Here is a 17,665-nt window from a genome sequence, read left to right on the forward strand (position 1 = left end):
ATGGAAAACAGGGGGTAGGGAAGAGGACCCTAAGCGAGGGGCATATGGAACCCTGCTCATGGCAGCAGGCCAGGCTGCTGGGTCCCGTGGTATTGCTGTTGCTACAAGGTCAGGGGGCAGCGATTGTCCTGTGGGAGCCACCATTCACCTGGGTTGAGGACCCTTACTTCTTCTGGGGTGTGCTCAGCTTCTGCATGCCTCCAGTCTTGTCCAGCAGGCCAGAGATGAAGGCCTCAGTGGGTTTGTAACAGTCAACCAGCAGCTCCTTGACCCTGGCAGCCTGGGTGTAATCATTCTTCATGTCCTTCGTCCACATAAATCTCCAGTCCCAGGATACCTTCCTGGCAGTCCTAGCGGCGAGTGACCTGTTCCAGGATCCAGTCCTCTAGGTTGAGGCGCTTCCATAACTCCTTGCGGTTGTACTTGATCGTGACCTTCCCTCGACGCCTCACTGGGCCATCATCCTCTGGCTGCTACGGGCCCTCACCTGCAGTACCAGGGGTGCTCTGAAAGTAGATGCAAGGACCCTGGGCCACCACCTCCCAGACTGGGAGCTGGGGTGTCCTGGTCTGCACCCTCCGTGGGGCCACTGTTTGCCCTGGTGGCTGCCTCGGCCACTGTGCATGTCAGGCTTCCCCCCCCCGCCCCCCCACCACCTCTGGGTCGCCTGCTGGGTGGCTGAGGGCCCTTGGCTTGGGTTGGGGGAAGGTGTCTGGAGTCAGCTGCACCATGTGGAGCCCCAGGGCCTAGTTTATCTATGTATCCATTTTAGTAGATCTATGAATTCCCTAGCATTGTATGTAGAAATGTGTGTGTGTGTGTGTGTGTGTGTGTGTGTGTGTTTCCAGGACAAGGTCCACAGCTTTCAGTAGATTCTCAAATGTGTCTTTCTTTCAAAAGATCATTAAAAGGAGGCTAAGATATTTGCACAAAAGTTGTTTAGATGGCTGAGCCAAGAAAAGATATGTCAAGAAAAATCTTTTGGTCCATCACACGGTGGGATCCAGCCAGCAGAGGATTCTCAAAGGTTGTCTTGCCCTTTACAAGCACATATGCTTTCCATGTCAATCCCATGCATTTGTATCAGAATGACTTTTCTTGTCATCTGAATAAAAATGACTAAGGCAGCCATTACCTTTCTTTCTCTCTCTCTTTTTTTTTTTATAATATATTTTATTGATACTTTACAGAGAGGAAGGGAGAGGGATAGAGAGCTAGAAACATCAATGAGAGAGAAACATCAATCAGCTGCCTCCTGCACACCTCCCACTGGGGATGTGCCCGCAACCAAGGTACATGCCCTTGACCGGAATCGAACCCGGGACCCTTCAGTCCGCAGGCCAACGCTCTATCCACTGAGCCAAACCGGTTTCGGCAACCTTTCTTTCTCTTAAAACATGTACCTTTCTTTCTCTGAAAAAAAAATAAAGAGTTGGCAGATTTGCTCATAAGCTCAGGCAGACCTGATAACGAACAGTTCAATAGATGGAACATGAAACACTTGAGGAAAGCCTTCCATACACTGTCAAGAGTTTGTTTGCTTTTACCACCTCCCTCTCCTCCTCAACAAGGTGGCAGGTGGGCCATGCCAGAGCCAAAGGGATAGAGAAACTCTGCTTTCCAGTAGAGAAATGGGCCTCCACAGGTAATAGCACGGCAGCTCTAAGCCTGTGATGTGAGCTGTGGACTTTGACATGTCTAACTTTGAGAGATTTGATTCAGTTTGCTCAGAAAGCCCAGCTCCTTGGTGTACTTATCACTCCTCACATCCAGGGGATGCAAAATCAAACACACAGACTCACCCTGTTTGTGTTTTCCCTGAGGTTGAAGTTCTTTTGTTCCCTTTCCTCTGCTTTCTCCCTTTCATCTTGTTTGTCCCTGATCTCGACAGGGGGCTTCAGAGAAGGGTTAGAAATCTGGTCCAAGAAATAAACACCAAGAGGATAAGACCCCCTTTAGTTTGCTTGCTCTGACTTTAAAAGCTATTATTTCCCTTATCCTGCCCATCTGTTCTAAGTAAGACTTCAAAACAAAAAGCCATCTTTGCCTGGAGTAGCTATTGTATAGGCCGGGAAGTTATAGGGAGACTCGCTGCTTTATGGCAAAAGAAAAGCTGCCAAGTCTAGAGAGCACTTCTGATTTCAAGGCTCGTAAAACTGTAGCCCTGGGTCAGAAGCATGTAGTTCCTCTTCCAACAAGGTTTGTCTCAAAGTCAGAAATCAGATGTTGATAAGGGCTATTTCATATACAAGCTTTAGCTTGAGTTATTGTAGGGTTTTAAAAAATATATATTTTTATTGATTTCAGGGAGGAAGGGAGAAAGAGAGATAGATAGAAATATCAATGATGAGAGAGAATCATGGATTGGCTGTCTCCTGCACTGGGAAATCCCACTGGGGATTTAGCGTGAAACCCAGGCTTATGCCATGATGGGAATCAAACCATGACCTCCTGGTTCATAGGTCAACGCTCAACCACTGAGCAACACAGACTGGGTAAGTTATTGTAGTCTTGAGAAAGTTCCTGGTTTCACTTCTCCTTAGTGTTTTTCTTCTTTTTATTGTTAGGATTATTATTAGGTTCTATTATGACCCTCATGTGTCTTTGGGGTACAGTTATTTTTAAACAATCTGACAGGTCATAAACTAGACATTTGTATATCCTATATGAGTTTCTAGTCTAGAATGAACTCCAGTCCTGCATTGGCAGAAGACAAATTCGAGTGCAAATTTATCTATTCCGATTCTCGGGAGAAAATGAGGAGCAGTTTGTAAATTTCATGGGAAGGGGTGGAAAGAGTGAATGGAACAATAATTGGCAGTTGCATTCATGAGGAACTTTTCAGGCTCCAAGTCTCCCTTGCTGGATTGGGGGAGCTCTGCTGATGGAGGTTTCTTCCTAATTCCAACATCTTAGAACTCTGCCCCTCAATTTTTAGTAACTGAAAATCCTTCCTTGAGATTTGCCTGATATGGATATTCTAGCCTTTGGGGCCACCTCTGGCTGCTGTGCAGAAGCACCTTTGGGGTGACAAGATATTTTGAGATGTGGAGTAAGAATGTTTGATGTTTGATGTTTGAACCAGTTACCTAATGGCCTAGTGACCTCTTTATCAATTGAAACATAAAGCTTTATATTTAACCTAGATTTAACTACTCAACTACCTGGGTGTTAGGGAGCCAGTTTATTCTATTCTGTTCTATTCTATTCTATTCTATTCTATTCTATTCTATTCTATTCTATTCTAATTTTTCTCTCCCTTTCTCTATCTCACCCCTCCTTCTCAGGTTCCCCCTTGCTCTCAATTTGATAGCAGCAAAAGAACACAATACAAGGATGTAACCGGTTGGAAAAGATAGCTATTTTCAGATAAGCCAAACATTTTATCCAGGCTGAAATCTAACTGAAAACATTTATTATTACTATTGCTTAATCTCTCATATGACAATGTAAAATGCTTTCTTGTGAAAAAATCTGGCCCTACTCTGGTTTATAAATGTCTCCCTGAAGTGTTTTCTGAAATCATTATCAAAAGTGGTAAATAGCCCTGGCCTGTGTGGCTCAGATAATTGGCTCATCATCCTGTATACCGAAAGGTCTCGGGTTAGATTTCTGGTCAGGGCACATACCTAGATTGCAGGTTCAATCCCTGGTCCGGGATTGTTCAGGAGGCAACTGATCAATGTTTCACTCTCACACTAATGTTTTTCTCTCTCTCCCTCTTTCCCCCCCCCCCCCCCGTTCTCTCTCTAAAATCAATAAAAGCATGTCCTGGGGTAAGGACTTTTTAAAAAGTGATAAATAAAGGGGAAAGGAATCCAAGTATATCTCTATATCTAGCTCTATCTACCTAGCTAGCTAGCTAGCTAGCATCTACAGTTCTCTTTTTCTCTCTTTCTCTCTCCCACCCCTCCCATGAGGGGAGAGGAGAGGAAGAGAGACAGAGATGGAGAGAGAAGTGTGTGTGTGAATGTGTGCTTCTACAAGTACACGGATGATTTCTGTTCTAGGTATAGAGGTAAACACAGTCGTGGCCATGTCATATAGTGGAAAAAGAAGACGGGCTTGGAAATCAGATGTGACTTCACACCCAAGCCCCAGCTAGCTGTTTGATCATAGATAAGTTGTTTAACCTGTCTGGTTCTTAATTTCTTCAGTAGTAAAATGAAGCTAATCATATTTACCACCTATATTAACATATAAACTTAATTTATGTGGAAAACAGTATTATACACACTAGAATAGTAAGAGAAATATATTCCATCTGTTCCTAATCACGTTACTCAGTTAGCTTTTGTAGAAGAGTCAACCTGAATATTGAAGTGAGTTGAGTTTTGAAAGGTGATATATTCTAATCATTTGAACCTTGAATTATTTCAAATCAATAATTATGCATCATCTGTGGCAGTATTTTTGTTTGTGACCACTCAGATTAGAGGTGTTTTAATCATATCTCTTACAAAGAGTTGCTGTATTCTTTTGTGTCTGTTTTACTCATCTGCTCATTAGATGTCAGTATTAATTGCAATTATTTTTTAAAATATATTTTATTGTTGATAGTATTACAGGTATCTCCCATTGCCCCCCTTATTGCAATTAATTGACCAGCTATATCATTGTTATTTTATGTGGATCACATTGTTAAATGAACTCAAGGCCCACTTTTGAAGTTATTTGTAAAAATAGTTCTGCAGAAGCAGATTCATCCATCATCTTCATCATTAGCATTATTGAATAACTAGAGGCCTGGTGCATGAAAATTCATGCACTGGAGGTGGGGGTCCCTCAGCCAGGCCTGCCCCTCTCACAGTCCGGGAGCCCTCAGGGGTGGGAGGCGATCCAGCCATCAGGGGAAGGCGATGCCCCCATCACACCTCTGCTGCTGCCACTGCTGGCAGTGCAAGCCTGGGCTGGCCCTGGTTACCTGAGCCTTGGGTGGCCCTGGGCAGCTGTGCAGCTGCCATCCGAGGCTTGCCTGTGCTTCGGGCTGGCCTTGGGGAGCTGAGGGGATTGGGGGACCCTGGAGGCAGGTGCGCAGAGTGGCCAGACCCACTTTGGGGCAGGTGCGGCCGTGTGCCTGTCACCCAGGCAGGGCTGAGGGGACTGGGCACCACCATCTTGTGGCTGTGGGAGCCGCCATCTTTGAGGGTGTTGCAGTCAATTAGCATATTCCCTCCTTATTGGCTGTGGGTGACACCATCTTTGTGAGGGCGTGGAGGTCAATTAGCATATTCCCTCTTTATTAGATAGGATATACAAAAAGCATTTGGCTTCATGAGACTCACATTACTGAGGAAATGAGAATTCTGGTTTAGCTGTTCTAGTAGTTAGAATTCAGCATGGTTCCCCAATCAGCCTGCAAATCATACTTTTGAAAAACATTTTAATTGTGAAATGTACACAGTGGAAAAGTACATAAAAATATAAATGTATTCTCTTTTTTTATTGTTTAAAGTATTACACATAGTAGTACATATATCTCCTTTTTCCCCCCCATTGACTTTCCCCCAGCCTCCCCGACCCACTGTCGCATGCCCTCATCCCACCCCCCCAGTGTCTTGTGTCCATTGGTTGTGCTTATATGCATGCATACAAGTCCTTCAGTTGATCTCTTTCCCCCCCTCCCCAACTCTCCCCAGCCTTCCTGCTGTAATTTGACAGTCTGTTCTGTGCTTTACTGCCTCTATCTTTTTGTTCATCAGGTTATAATCTTTATTTTCCATAAATGAGTGAGATCATGTGGTATTTTTCTTTCATTGCCTGGCTTATTTCACTTAACATAATGCTCTCCAGGTTAAATGTATTCTCTTAATAAAATATTGTAAAGATGATACTCATGCAACCCCTCTCAGTTCAGGAAATAAAACAGTGTCAGAACCACAGATGCCACTTCCAAATCACAACTTCATCCTCCTGAAACCACTATCTTAACGTTTATTTCTTCTTTTTAAAAAGAAAATAGTTTTACCACTATGTATACATCTCTAAACAGTGTAATTTAGTTTTGCCTGTTTTTCAAAAAACCTTTATATAAATGGAATTATTCAAAATATATTCTTTTGTTCTGGCTTCTTTACCTCAGTATTAAGAATTATCCATGTTACTGCAGGTAGGTAGAGCTTGTTCATTTTCATTGGTGTACATATAGTGTCCCATTGTATGAATCTCTCACAATTTCTTTAAAAAATTTTAAAGGAAAAAAAGAAAAGAAAAGAAAAATCCCTAGTCAGTTTGGCTCAGTGGAAAGAGTGTTGGCCTGCAGATTGAAGGGTCCTGGGTTTGATTCTGGTTAAGGGCACGTACCTCGGTTGCAGGCTCCGCCCCTGCCTGGGACCTGTTTGGGGTGCATGCAGGAGGCAACCAATTGATGTTTTTCTCTCACACTGATGTTTCTCTGTCTTTCCCTCTCTCTTCCACTTGCTCTAAAAATCAATGGGAAAATATCCTCAGGTGAGTATTTTTTTAAAAATCAAATCTGTGCCCCTCCCCTTGACCTGCTGAATGATAAACTTTACCCTGTGAGGCTTCGGCATGTCTATATTTTTAAAGCTCCACAGGTGACATTGACAATGAGGTCTTGAGACTAATACAGAAGATACAACTCAGCAGAGATTAGTAGGAGTGTGTAATGCAGTGATTCTCAACCCTAGTTGCACATTAAAACCACCTGAGGAGCTTTAAAAAGTCACTCTTGATGCTTGGCCCTTACCCGGCCCTGAACCAACTGATCTGAATCTCTGCAGGTGTGGTGCCAGGCATCTGTAGTTTTTTAAAGTCCCCCAGGTAATGGGTGGTGTGGGGAGGAGCAGGAGGGAGAGTTTAGAAAGGGGCATGAGGAGATATTTGGGGGTAATGGGTATATTCACAATTTGATTGTGGAAATGTTTTCATAGGTGCGTACAGATGTTACAACTTATCAGACTGTACACTTTAAGTGTGTGCAATTTATTGCATGTCAATTATACCTCAATAAAGCTGTTTAAAGAAAAAACTCCCCAGGTGATCCTCATGCACAGCAACGATTGAGAATCACTGTTATAATAGAAAGAGCACACAACTGGAAGTAGAAGTTGGAGAGCCTTTCATCTGCCAACAGTTGACTCTGTACATGTAGATAAGCGACTGAATCCCTCCTAGATCTGTTTCATTCTGGTTTGTGGGTTTAATTTTTTTTCCTCACGTACTTGAAAAATAGTGGTTATATTATATTGAAACCCAAGGTTAGAGATTTTGTTAATTAGAAAGATGTGTCATTATTAAATGCACAATGAAATGTTACTTGAGTGCTTCTGCATAATTGTTAGAAAAGAAGATATTATATAGATAAAATTTGCCTTAACTTTATTTTTTCTTTACATAGGGCTTAACTTTTTAGTGCGTTTGATCTTTTTTAGTGCTGAATTTGTTTATGCTAGTGATAGATTTTTTAAATTGCAGTAATTGGTATCTAACTTAAGAGAAACATGTTCTGTTCTACTTGAATAATCAGTAATTGTTTTAGGGTTGGTAGGTTGTTGATATTTTCTGACCAGGTAGCTGATGCACTTCCCAGCCATGGCCACACGAGGGGGCTGTGCAGCTGGCCGCCTCTTTCTACTGACATACTTGTAAGGTCAAAATAGTTTCTGTTCTTTTTGTCCTCTTGGTGAGTGGGAGCCCCACTTATGAACCATCATTTTCAGCTGCCCCAACCCAGTGGTTCTGCTGCAGGTGAGCCTTTCTTTAAGCAAAGTAAATTCATGAATCTCTCAATGTACAAAATAGCTTATAAAAAGACCACCAGCCCTGGCCGGTGGGCTTAGTTGGTTGAGCATCATCCCGTGCACCCAGAGGTCGCTGCGTTTGATTCTGGTCAGGGCACATGCCCAGGTTTCCGGCTTGATTGATCCCCAGTAGGGGGCGTGCTGAAGGCAACAGATCGGTGGTTCTCCATCACCAATGTTTCTCTCTGCCTCTCCCTTCCTTTCTCTAAAATAAAAAATATATATTTGAAATTTCCTTTTAAAAAAGAGCCCCCAAAACAATTAAAATAGGACTTAATTAAAGTGTATGTGCATGCATATGTATATATGTACATATGCATGTATCTATCAGTAAGCACATTAACAATAATACTCTACCACCCCTAGAAAAATGATTCCATCCATATAAAAAGGCAGTTATATGTTTGTTACAGGTGCAATTTCAAGATTCTTCAGGGAATAGACATTGCTTAGGTGAAAAATAGAATCAAGGTTAGCAAAGAAGCCAAGTCGTTTTTCCATTGTAATGTGATATGAAGTACTTAAATGGGTTAACGTATTAATGTGTGTTTATCTCTGTGTGTGTTTACATACACTCAGATGAATAGGTTGGCTAAATGTCTTAGAATAGAATCCATGCAGACACTTTGGGTATTTATCTCTAGACAGTGAAAAAAATATGGATGCCCCAGAAGAGATTGGCTAGAACTAATGTTACAAAATGATCTAACTATGTCCTAAACTTTAGTAAATGCATTATTTTACAATCCAGCTCAGGAATAAAAAGTAAATGCCTTTTTGAAGTTCAAAAACAGCATGGATTGAAAAAAAACCACACACCTCACCCCAACATACAGAATTTTCCAAATAATACTATAAAAGCTTAACATTCAGTAGCCCTGTCCTTTTTTTTTTTTTTTTTTTTTTTGGTCTGATTGCAGTTTTCTTCCATTTTGATTTCTAAATTTCAGATTATTCTATGAGCCAGTCACAACACCGTGTGGACACACATTTTGTTTAAAATGTCTTGAGAGATGTCTAGACCACAATGCGAAATGCCCACTGTGCAAAGATGGTCTTTCACAGGTAAAACATTATTTCTTTTTGGTCAGATTGGCTTATTTGGAATTGGGTATTTAAGAGAGTGTCCTATTGGATCCCAAGCCACTGCACTGTGCTGGGGCAAAATACTCCCTTAGACCATCTATCTCTTTCTCCTGTCTTATAGCTACTCCTCCCCTCTCCACTATGTCCTTCAGAAAAACGAGGCAACGTCTAGCTTTTTATGAACTGTTGGTAATGAAATAAGTTCATGTTGGAAACAAAAGTATTAAATTGATGATAAACATGGATCCTGTCTAATCCCATCATAGCACCCAATTCACTGTAATGTTGTGTGAATCTTATGTTCTCTCTGGGCTTGAACTTAGATGAGCCCTGATGTCCCTTTATTATCAACATTTATACTGTGTGTGCTTTTAAAATTCTTTATTGTTGAAAATTTTACATATGTCTCCTTTTTCTCCCCATTGACCTCTCCACGCCTGCTCTTGCCCCTCATATACTGTGGTTTGAAGAGATCACTCCTAAGGCTGCAGAAACCTCAGGGACCTTCAATATGGTCCTTGTTCTGCCCCTCAGAAGCCACTCTATTTATTAGCAGATCCTTGGCTACTTGAAAAACTCTGAAGTTTCTAGGTCCTCTAAAATGAATCACACAAATTGCCACCTTGTTTTTCAAGTTGGCCTGATGGGATTTTCTTTAGCAAAAGAACATCCAGGAGTCCATCTTGTTTTCCCTCCCTCAGGAACTTCTATGCCACATTTTACAATCAGCATTAATGTTGCTTGACCCCTGTCATCCCTGAGGAGAGGGTGGAGACACAAGACTACCTCTAGGTGAACATAGGTCCAGAGAAGTCACATGTTGAGCTTTCCCAACACCCCAACTTTTAAATGAAGGGAATAGAGTGAAATAATCATGTGGGACAACACTGAGGGTGTGATTGGGTTGGGGGAAGGGTTAGCATCATCCTTGCCTAGGTAAAGGGGTGAGATTTGCTGGCCTGATTGTATGTGAGAAGCCCATGGTCCTTATACTTAAATAATATGTTTGTGTTACGGTAACACTGCAACACGCAGATAAACAGAAAAAAGAAAAGTCTACCATTATGCTCTTCACCTGGAGAAAACTATTGTTAACGGTTTAGTATATGCCTTTCCTGGTTTTTGTTTGAGCATCAACAGTCACCTCCTTCTTGGTTTGGCTACCTCCTGAGTCATTGCTTTTCCCCAAGACCAGGACTGGGCAAAGCAGGTGGTTCTCCTTCAGTCACACAGTGGCAGTGGCTGATAAGGCATCCTGGAGGCAGATGCTGTGGGGTCCCAGACTTAGGGGCTAGAAGATATTATCATCTATCACTTTGTTTTCACACAGGGTCACACTTACACCATTCCTAGAGACATAAATATCTTATTCAAATCATATTCAGTGCAGAATAGACAAACATAGCCCATACTGGGAAAGGAGAAATTGTCTGAAGGTAGCAATTTTATACTCAGGAACTCCCACTGCTGGGCATGTGTGAGTAGCTTCCATAGTGAGCAATTCTCAGCAGATGTTTTATTGCCAGGTCCAAACAGTTTAATGCCCTGTACTTACAGATGCCTGGATTTGCATGTGATAGGGGTGTTTGGGAGGAGAGTAATAGTGACAATTGAGCCTGAGTTCAGTTCTGAAATCATGGTTTATAACATAACTTCAGTGATAACCAGATGTATATTTTTTAAAAATCACCAGTATTTAGTTGTGTTTTTTTAAGATAGAGAAAAAAAATATTTAGGCTTGAAATATCCAGAAGCCAAGCATTGGGATGGGGTGGGGGTAGGGCAGGGCAGGAAAGGATCAATGATTAAAAATTACTTTTTAGTTCCCTGAACCTTTTGACCATAGACATTCAGCATGTCTCAGATGGAGACTGTTTCTGTGAGCTTGTAAACACAATAATCAGAAAATGGAAAGGGAAGGATTTCTCCCCTCTTTTGACAAGAACATGATCAGTGTTTTGAGAAAGCAGTGAGATTTTTAAAACATAAATGCAGGTCTTTTTCCCTTATTAGAATATTTTTTCTAATTATAAGAATAATCAATTTCACTGAATTTATTAGGATGATATTGGTTAATAAAATTATATAGGTTTCAGGTGTACAATTCTATATCATCTGTATAATTGTATTGTGGGTTCACCACCCAAAGTCAAGTCTCCTTCCATCACCATTTATCCCCCCCTTTACCCTTTTCTACTTCCCCCACCCTTGCTTCCCCTCTGGTAATCACCATACTATTGACTGTTCTAATACCCAGAGAATACATACATTATGATAGTATGAGCTGCTAATGTATGGGCCCAAATTACTCCAATATGTGGGTAATTTGACTGTTCTACTGATTGCATAAGAAGTGCTTTGTGTTTTTCTGATGACTGCATAATATCTAATTGCCTCCTTCCTCATATAGTGCTTGGCATCAAGAAAGTACAGCAAAAACGTCATAATGGAAGAGCTAATAGCCAAATTTCTTCCAGAAGAACTCAGTGAACGAAAGAGGCTTTATGAAGAGGAAATGGAAGAACTTTCTAAGTATGTATATGCATGTTTCTATTTTCAGTTTTACTCATATCAGCTCATAGAGCTGAATGCACATTTCATCCTAACTCCTCATTCAGTGATAACATGTCAGTAGCTTGAAGTTGGCCATGGTGAGAGTATTTGCACCATGGAAATTGGCAAATGCTATAAGTCAGGGATTCCCCCACCCCCAGAAAGTCAGTTGTTCAACATTTACCAGTACACTGGTGAAGAAGCATAAGCCAAACCACTGCCAGGTCAGATCTTGGCACTAGTAACTGGGTGCCACTGGCAGGTGTCAGTTGAAGTAGTTTAAGTGTCCAGAAGACTGTTTTCAAATACATAAGGAGGTGCTATGAGGTTAAGAACTTTGGTGTCAGCCAGACCTGGGCTTATGACCCAGTTTTGCCACAAAGTGAATGTACTTCATGACTCTAGGCAAGTCACTTCACCTCTCTGGGCCTTAGTTTCCTCATCTGTAGTTTGGGGATGATAGTAGTTCTTACCTCATGGACTTGTTATGAAGATCAATTGAATTAGTGGCTAGTAAGTACTTAATAAATGGTAATAGTAAGAGTGCTGTGTCCTCTGCCATGTACAGGTGATGAGAGGTGAAAGGTAGGGATAAGGATGCAAGTAGGGCTCCAGGTTCTCTGCCTGGCTGGAAGAACAGCTCACTTAGCGGACAAAGCAGGAGGCAGTCACTAATTTCTGGCTCTCATACTGCTGCCCTCCTGTCTCAACCCCAATGGAATCCTCACAGCATTCTGGGGATGAGGTTCCGGGTGGCAAAAACTGTTCTGATTTTATGCCTTCCCCGTAGAGAACCATTTCTATACTGCCACCAGCTTGTCTGAATGTCCCTCTCACTTTGAACAACATGTTTTCCTGGGAAGCTAGAAATTAAATCCTTTTTTTTCCTCATTGACTTATATTACATCTACTCAGGGCATCTTTATCTTTATTTCTGATTCTTAAGTTTGTCTTGAATCTCTCTGAGCCCTCCTCTCAAATATTATTTAATGTCTTATTAACAAAAATTGGAATATACTATAGAGAAATAAATTACATTTCTATTTAAAGGCATCCTAAATTTAATCCTTTTGAGATTTGGGCAAATGGTCTTATATCTATTGATAGGTTCAGCTGTTCCTATATTGGATTTATTAGACAAATAAGAGAACAGGGTCTGGGAGGAACTGGCCCAGTTGGTGGTACCCCCTCAGGCTTTGTGTCTGAACCTTCATGGTACTTGTTAAGGGCAAACTCCTGGGTCCTGATTCCATAGCTGGTGCACAAGGGTCTCTGGGGGCGTTCCAGCCTGCTGGTCTTGATATAAGGGACCTCAGTGATCCTGCTGCACAGGTGTATTTGAGCATCACTAGGCTAAATTACTCCCATCTCCCATTGCTCCCTCCTCCTCCCAGCTGGACCTGCCATGCAGACTTCTAGGGGCTTTGCAAATTTGAGGTGCTCATGGTGACTCTCTAGAGAATGTCCCACCATTGCTCTGGAGATCTGGGCCCACTTATACCACCAGTACCCTTCCCCATACTGCCAGCAAGACACCTGGAGAGATTGTTGAGTGGATAGCTTGAAAGAAGAAAAAAATATGAAGTATAACTGTCACCTACCATGTTAATGTACTAGATAGAGAACTTTAGCCAAATTAGATTGTGTAGAATGTTCATTTTTACCTCAGCCCTTAGGCTAACCCCATCATGGGACTCAGTCCACAGCATCAGTTGCATTTCAGTATTTTTTTATCAGCCATAAAAACTTGATGTTTCTGCCTGACCAGCATGTCTCAGTGGTTGAGCTCTGACCTATGAACCAGGAGGACACAGTTCAATTCCCGGTCAGGGCACATGTCTGGGTTGTGGGCTCGATCCCCAGTGGGGGTTGTGTAGGAGGCAGCTGATCATTGGTTGTCTCTCATCATTGATGTTTCTATCTTTCTCTCCCTCTTTCTTCCTCTTTGAAATCAATAAAAATATATATTTTAAAACAACAACAACAAACACTTGATGTTCCTTCCTGTGGAGGAACCACGTGGTGACATGTGACCAGCCTTTCTGTGTTGTGCTCCATTGCATTGAGAATCGTGTCATTTACTCTTCCTTACAGCTTAAATAAGAATGTGCCTATTTTCGTGTGTACTATGGCCTATCCCACCGTTCCTTGTCCCCTACACATATTTGAGCCTTGCTACCGTCTGATGATTCGTAGATGCATTGAGACAGGCACAAGACAGTTCGGCATGTGCCTTGGAGATCCTGTCAAGGGGTAAGTGAGGAGCTATGTGAGTCAAGGAAGGTGGGTGGAGAAAGCTTTTGGTTTTCCTTACGGCTTTCCCAGGAGGTTGGGAGGTACAGCTCAGGAGACTTAGCCAGGTCATGACCATAGGCATTTGTAAAGATCAGGGTCCCTCTAGCTTCTAGTTTAGTATGTGAGAGGCTGCCTATTTAGTATGTGAGAGGATAACTCCTTTGTTAAATGGGTGGCATATACTATAAAACTTATTTTGAGGGTGGGCTCTGGAGTCAAATTGCCTGAGTTCATGTTTTGGCTTCAGCCTTGGAACAAGTTTGACTTTGGGCAAGTTACTTAACCTTTTTTGTGACTCAGTTTACTTATCTGTAAAATGGGTACAATAAGAATGCCTACATCATTGGGTTTGTTGGAATGATTTGTGAGTTAATAATGCACACAAAGCACTGAGCATAGTATCATAGCACATAGAATGTACTCAATAAATATCAGCAGTTATATTAATACATTAAGTTTTTTTTTTTTTTTTTCGTACAGGCACTGCCTGTTGTATAGCTGTGGCTATAGATCCTGGGACAGGTGAATAGGCAGAAGTCCCTTGAGGCACAGCATGGTGTAGAAATGGCTTGGTGAGGCCAGGGAAACAACTCATGAAGATTTCAGTTTCTTGACTTTATTTCCAATAAACAGGTTTGCAGAATATGGATGCATCCTAGAGATCAGAAATGTTCAGTTCTTTGCCGATGGCCGCTCAGTGATTGACAGTGTAGGCAAGAGACGCTTCAGGGTCCTTCGTCAGGGCCAGCGGGATGGCTACAACACAGCCGATATTGAATATATTGAAGACCAAAAGGTAAGGGTGACTAGTGCCAAGAATCCCAAAGCCAGGTTATTCTTGTGGCTTGGCAGATGGAGATGGTTGCAAAAAGATCCCTTAGCATCTTTGGGGGCTTTGGGATTTCTCATCAAATTGGTGCCACAACATTGAATGCTGCCGGATTGTCATTGGGTTGTAGAGTGGCAGTGAGAGCACTTCCCCCTGTCCTGGCTCTCCCTGCTTAGTTGCTGAGTTATATTTGTGGATAAGAAATGCCAAGCCAGACCAACCCTTGGGCCCATTCAGCTAAGAGTTAGGTCTCTGCCAGGGGTACCAAAGGATAGATCTTGAGCAGGGTCTACACATGTGTATTACTTTATTGATTTATTTATATTTTAAAATGCTTTCTTTTGAAATAATTATAGAGATTCACACAGGCATTTGTATTTCAAAATGGGCAACCTGGCTAAGAGCTCTTCCCAATAATACATCATCTGCTAAGGTAGCAAGATGACATGTCCAGTTAATTCTTTGTTTTCTGGACTAATGGGCAGAAGAGGAGATGAACCTGTCTTCATTTATACTTACAGTCAGTACGTAGGACACTATTAATAAGTATTTGATGAATGAAAAAAAATATATTCAACTTGGAAGATAAAGTTATAAAGTGAGACACAGGCACATTCGTTTCTCTCTTACCAGTAAGCAATGAGAAAGCAGATGTAAAAAATGAAAAGGAGAGAGGCATAAGCCAGCATAACCTAGTTTAAGATCAAGCCCCCACTCAGGCCATTTTGCATTTCTGGTTTTCTATATGTGTTGCTGTTTCAGCCAGTTTGCCCAGCCAAATCTTTCTCCTTTCTCCACCCTCAGCAGTATTTACACAGTCCATCATCTGGCTGAGGAGCCTTTCACATTCCACACAAGAGAAAGCTGGGTGGGTGAGCCTTCCCATAGGGCAGTGGTCGGCAAACTGCGGCTCGTGAGCCGCGGTTTGCCACTCTGTTGACTAATGAGTTTGCCGACCACTGCCATAGGTGGACAGGATGGATGCTCAAAAAGAGTCAGGTACCAATAGTGGCTCTAGGAGTGATGGAGAAGGTACAGAATGTTTCACTTCCACTTTGATACTTTCAGGTTCTAGGAGAGGATTGTGCTGAACTCATGGGATTACATAACTGTGTCTATGAACAAGCATCATCATGGTTTCATTCGCTCAAAAATTCTCTTAGGAATCGGATAATCAATCACTTTGGTCCAATGCCAGACAAAGATGCCGATCCTCAGGTATATAAAGTGTCTCTTTGTAATTAGTTGCCCCTAGCAGATGAGAGAGCCTAGGGTTTGTGATTAGATGGCTGTGTGGTCACCTAGCAAATCAAATGCAGGGATCAAGATGGATCTAATCTGGTATTGTGTGGCTGGGCATTAGGCATCAGGGGTAAGACCAAAAGGACCCCAGGTCAGAATTCCAGGAACTAAAGTATAGCAGTAAGAACGTGGATCCAAGACAGGTTTTGACAGATAAGTCAGGTGAGAGATGGGAACACAGACACCATTAACAGGAGAACCTCGAGTGGGAGTCCAGATTCACACCATAGTAATGGGTTCAGGTGACAAGATTCACATAAAGGCCAGGCTTAAGAGAAAGGTGTCCTGAAAGCTGAGATCAAAGGCTGCCACTTCCAGGGAGCTTCATAACTGTCTTTCCCCCCCCCCCAACCCCCACATTGTTTCAGGAGCTAGGAAATAGGGCCAGCTACCTTAACAGATTCCAACTGCAAGTCCACAGAAACTTTTCACTCCTGGGTCTTTCCATGACTAGTCCTGTGGATCTAGACCCTTGTCATTGTCCTCATCAGGGGTGAGCAGGACCTGAGAAAATGGACACAGTAGTTAAATTTACCATTGGCTGAGTTATACTAGAAAGCAGTTCATTGGGTTCTACTGAGTCAGTCTATTTCCTAGGGGGACAGGTCCCTTTGAGAGATCAAGATGCAGGCCAGAAGTTCTCCAGGAAAGTGGAGATGGTTAAAATTCACCAAGCTTTGCTTGCCTGGTATAAATCAGAGGACACTCTCTTTCTAGGACAAGACTGGAACTATCCTAGCCAAATATTTCCCCGCAATCACCTTTCCCACATTCTGAGCTGGCTCTCCTATATCATCACCTCCTCCAGAACTTTCTGGATTCTTTGCTTACACACATTCCTGACTCTCTCAGAATAATAAAATAGAATATGTGTATTCTGACATCCCTGCCAAAAGACTAGTCCTGCTTACCTCTCTAGCTGTGTGAGCTTGGGTAAGTCCCTTCCCCTTTCTCCACTTTTCTCCCATCTTTGAACTGAAGCAGATAGATGAAGAGATCTCTAAATTCTCTTCTTTCTCTTGCATTCTGAGGCTTTAAAAAACCAGCCTGTTCCTACTACTGGGCTGAAATGTCTTGCTCTCTCCAGACCACAAAGGTGGCTCCCTTTCCCCATGAAAAAGCATCATGAATGTTGAAGGGAGAAAGGCCAATTAGTGCTTCCCAATAAATAACCCAGCTCCTGGCTCTGGGACACTGTGACTCAGGACTACAGCAGAGCTCTGAGCAAGCTCATGATAGAACTTAATGTTCCCTTTCACCTTCTGGAAAGCATTCTCCCTGGGTCAGGCAGAAGATAGCGATCAGCAATGACAACAGCATCTTCTACCAGAAAAAAAACAGATGCTACAGGGTGATTCATAAGGGCTCAGTAACAGAAAGCTGAAACTTGGGGTTTCATTTCCTTTTTTATTGGGACTGTTATCGTGTTGCTTTGGCAGCAGCAGCACTAGCAAACAAACAAACAAAAAGCCAAAATTACATCTAGTTTGATCCAGTCAGTGCGGCAGCTCCAGTGGTACCATTAATAAAAATGTTCTAAGCTTCGGGAGAAGGCTTCTTAGAAACAGACACAGATATTAACATCAGCTTAAATATCTTCGTTAATTATCCTGGGAAAGAAAGTTCAGAATATGTCCATCTAATATTCAAAACTGATAATAGGAAGGAGAGTATATTATAGACTGCAGTGAGGGACAAAAATGAATCCAAATGAAGCTGGAGACACAAAGAAGCCAAGAGGGCAGTGAGGTTTGAGGCATAACTAAGTGAACCAATTTGGAGGCAGATAATCCTACATGTAGGTAATTTGACCAGAATGTGGTTCGCTACAGTCCTA

The 17,665-nt window shown here is 42.2% G+C and overlaps 1 protein-coding gene across 2 annotated transcripts in view; it reads left to right on the top strand.

Moving 5' to 3' along the window:
* The window catches only part of LONRF3 (LON peptidase N-terminal domain and ring finger 3), a 36,864-nt gene that overhangs the window by 15,716 nt on the left and 3,483 nt on the right, over positions 1–17,665 (top strand). For both annotated transcript variants that reach the window (XM_080652566.1, XM_080652565.1), the window contains 5 exons: positions 8,714–8,828; positions 11,260–11,381; positions 13,497–13,655; positions 14,331–14,493; positions 15,595–15,744. In XM_080652566.1, the coding sequence (XP_080508692.1) occupies positions 8,714–8,828; positions 11,260–11,381; positions 13,497–13,655; positions 14,331–14,493; positions 15,595–15,744 (709 nt within the window). The remainder of the gene's footprint in view (positions 1–8,713; positions 8,829–11,259; positions 11,382–13,496; positions 13,656–14,330; positions 14,494–15,594; positions 15,745–17,665) is intronic.

This window comes from Plecotus auritus (genome assembly GCF_963455305.1).
Source record: "Plecotus auritus genome assembly, chromosome: X".
NCBI lineage: Eukaryota > Metazoa > Chordata > Mammalia > Chiroptera > Vespertilionidae > Plecotus > Plecotus auritus.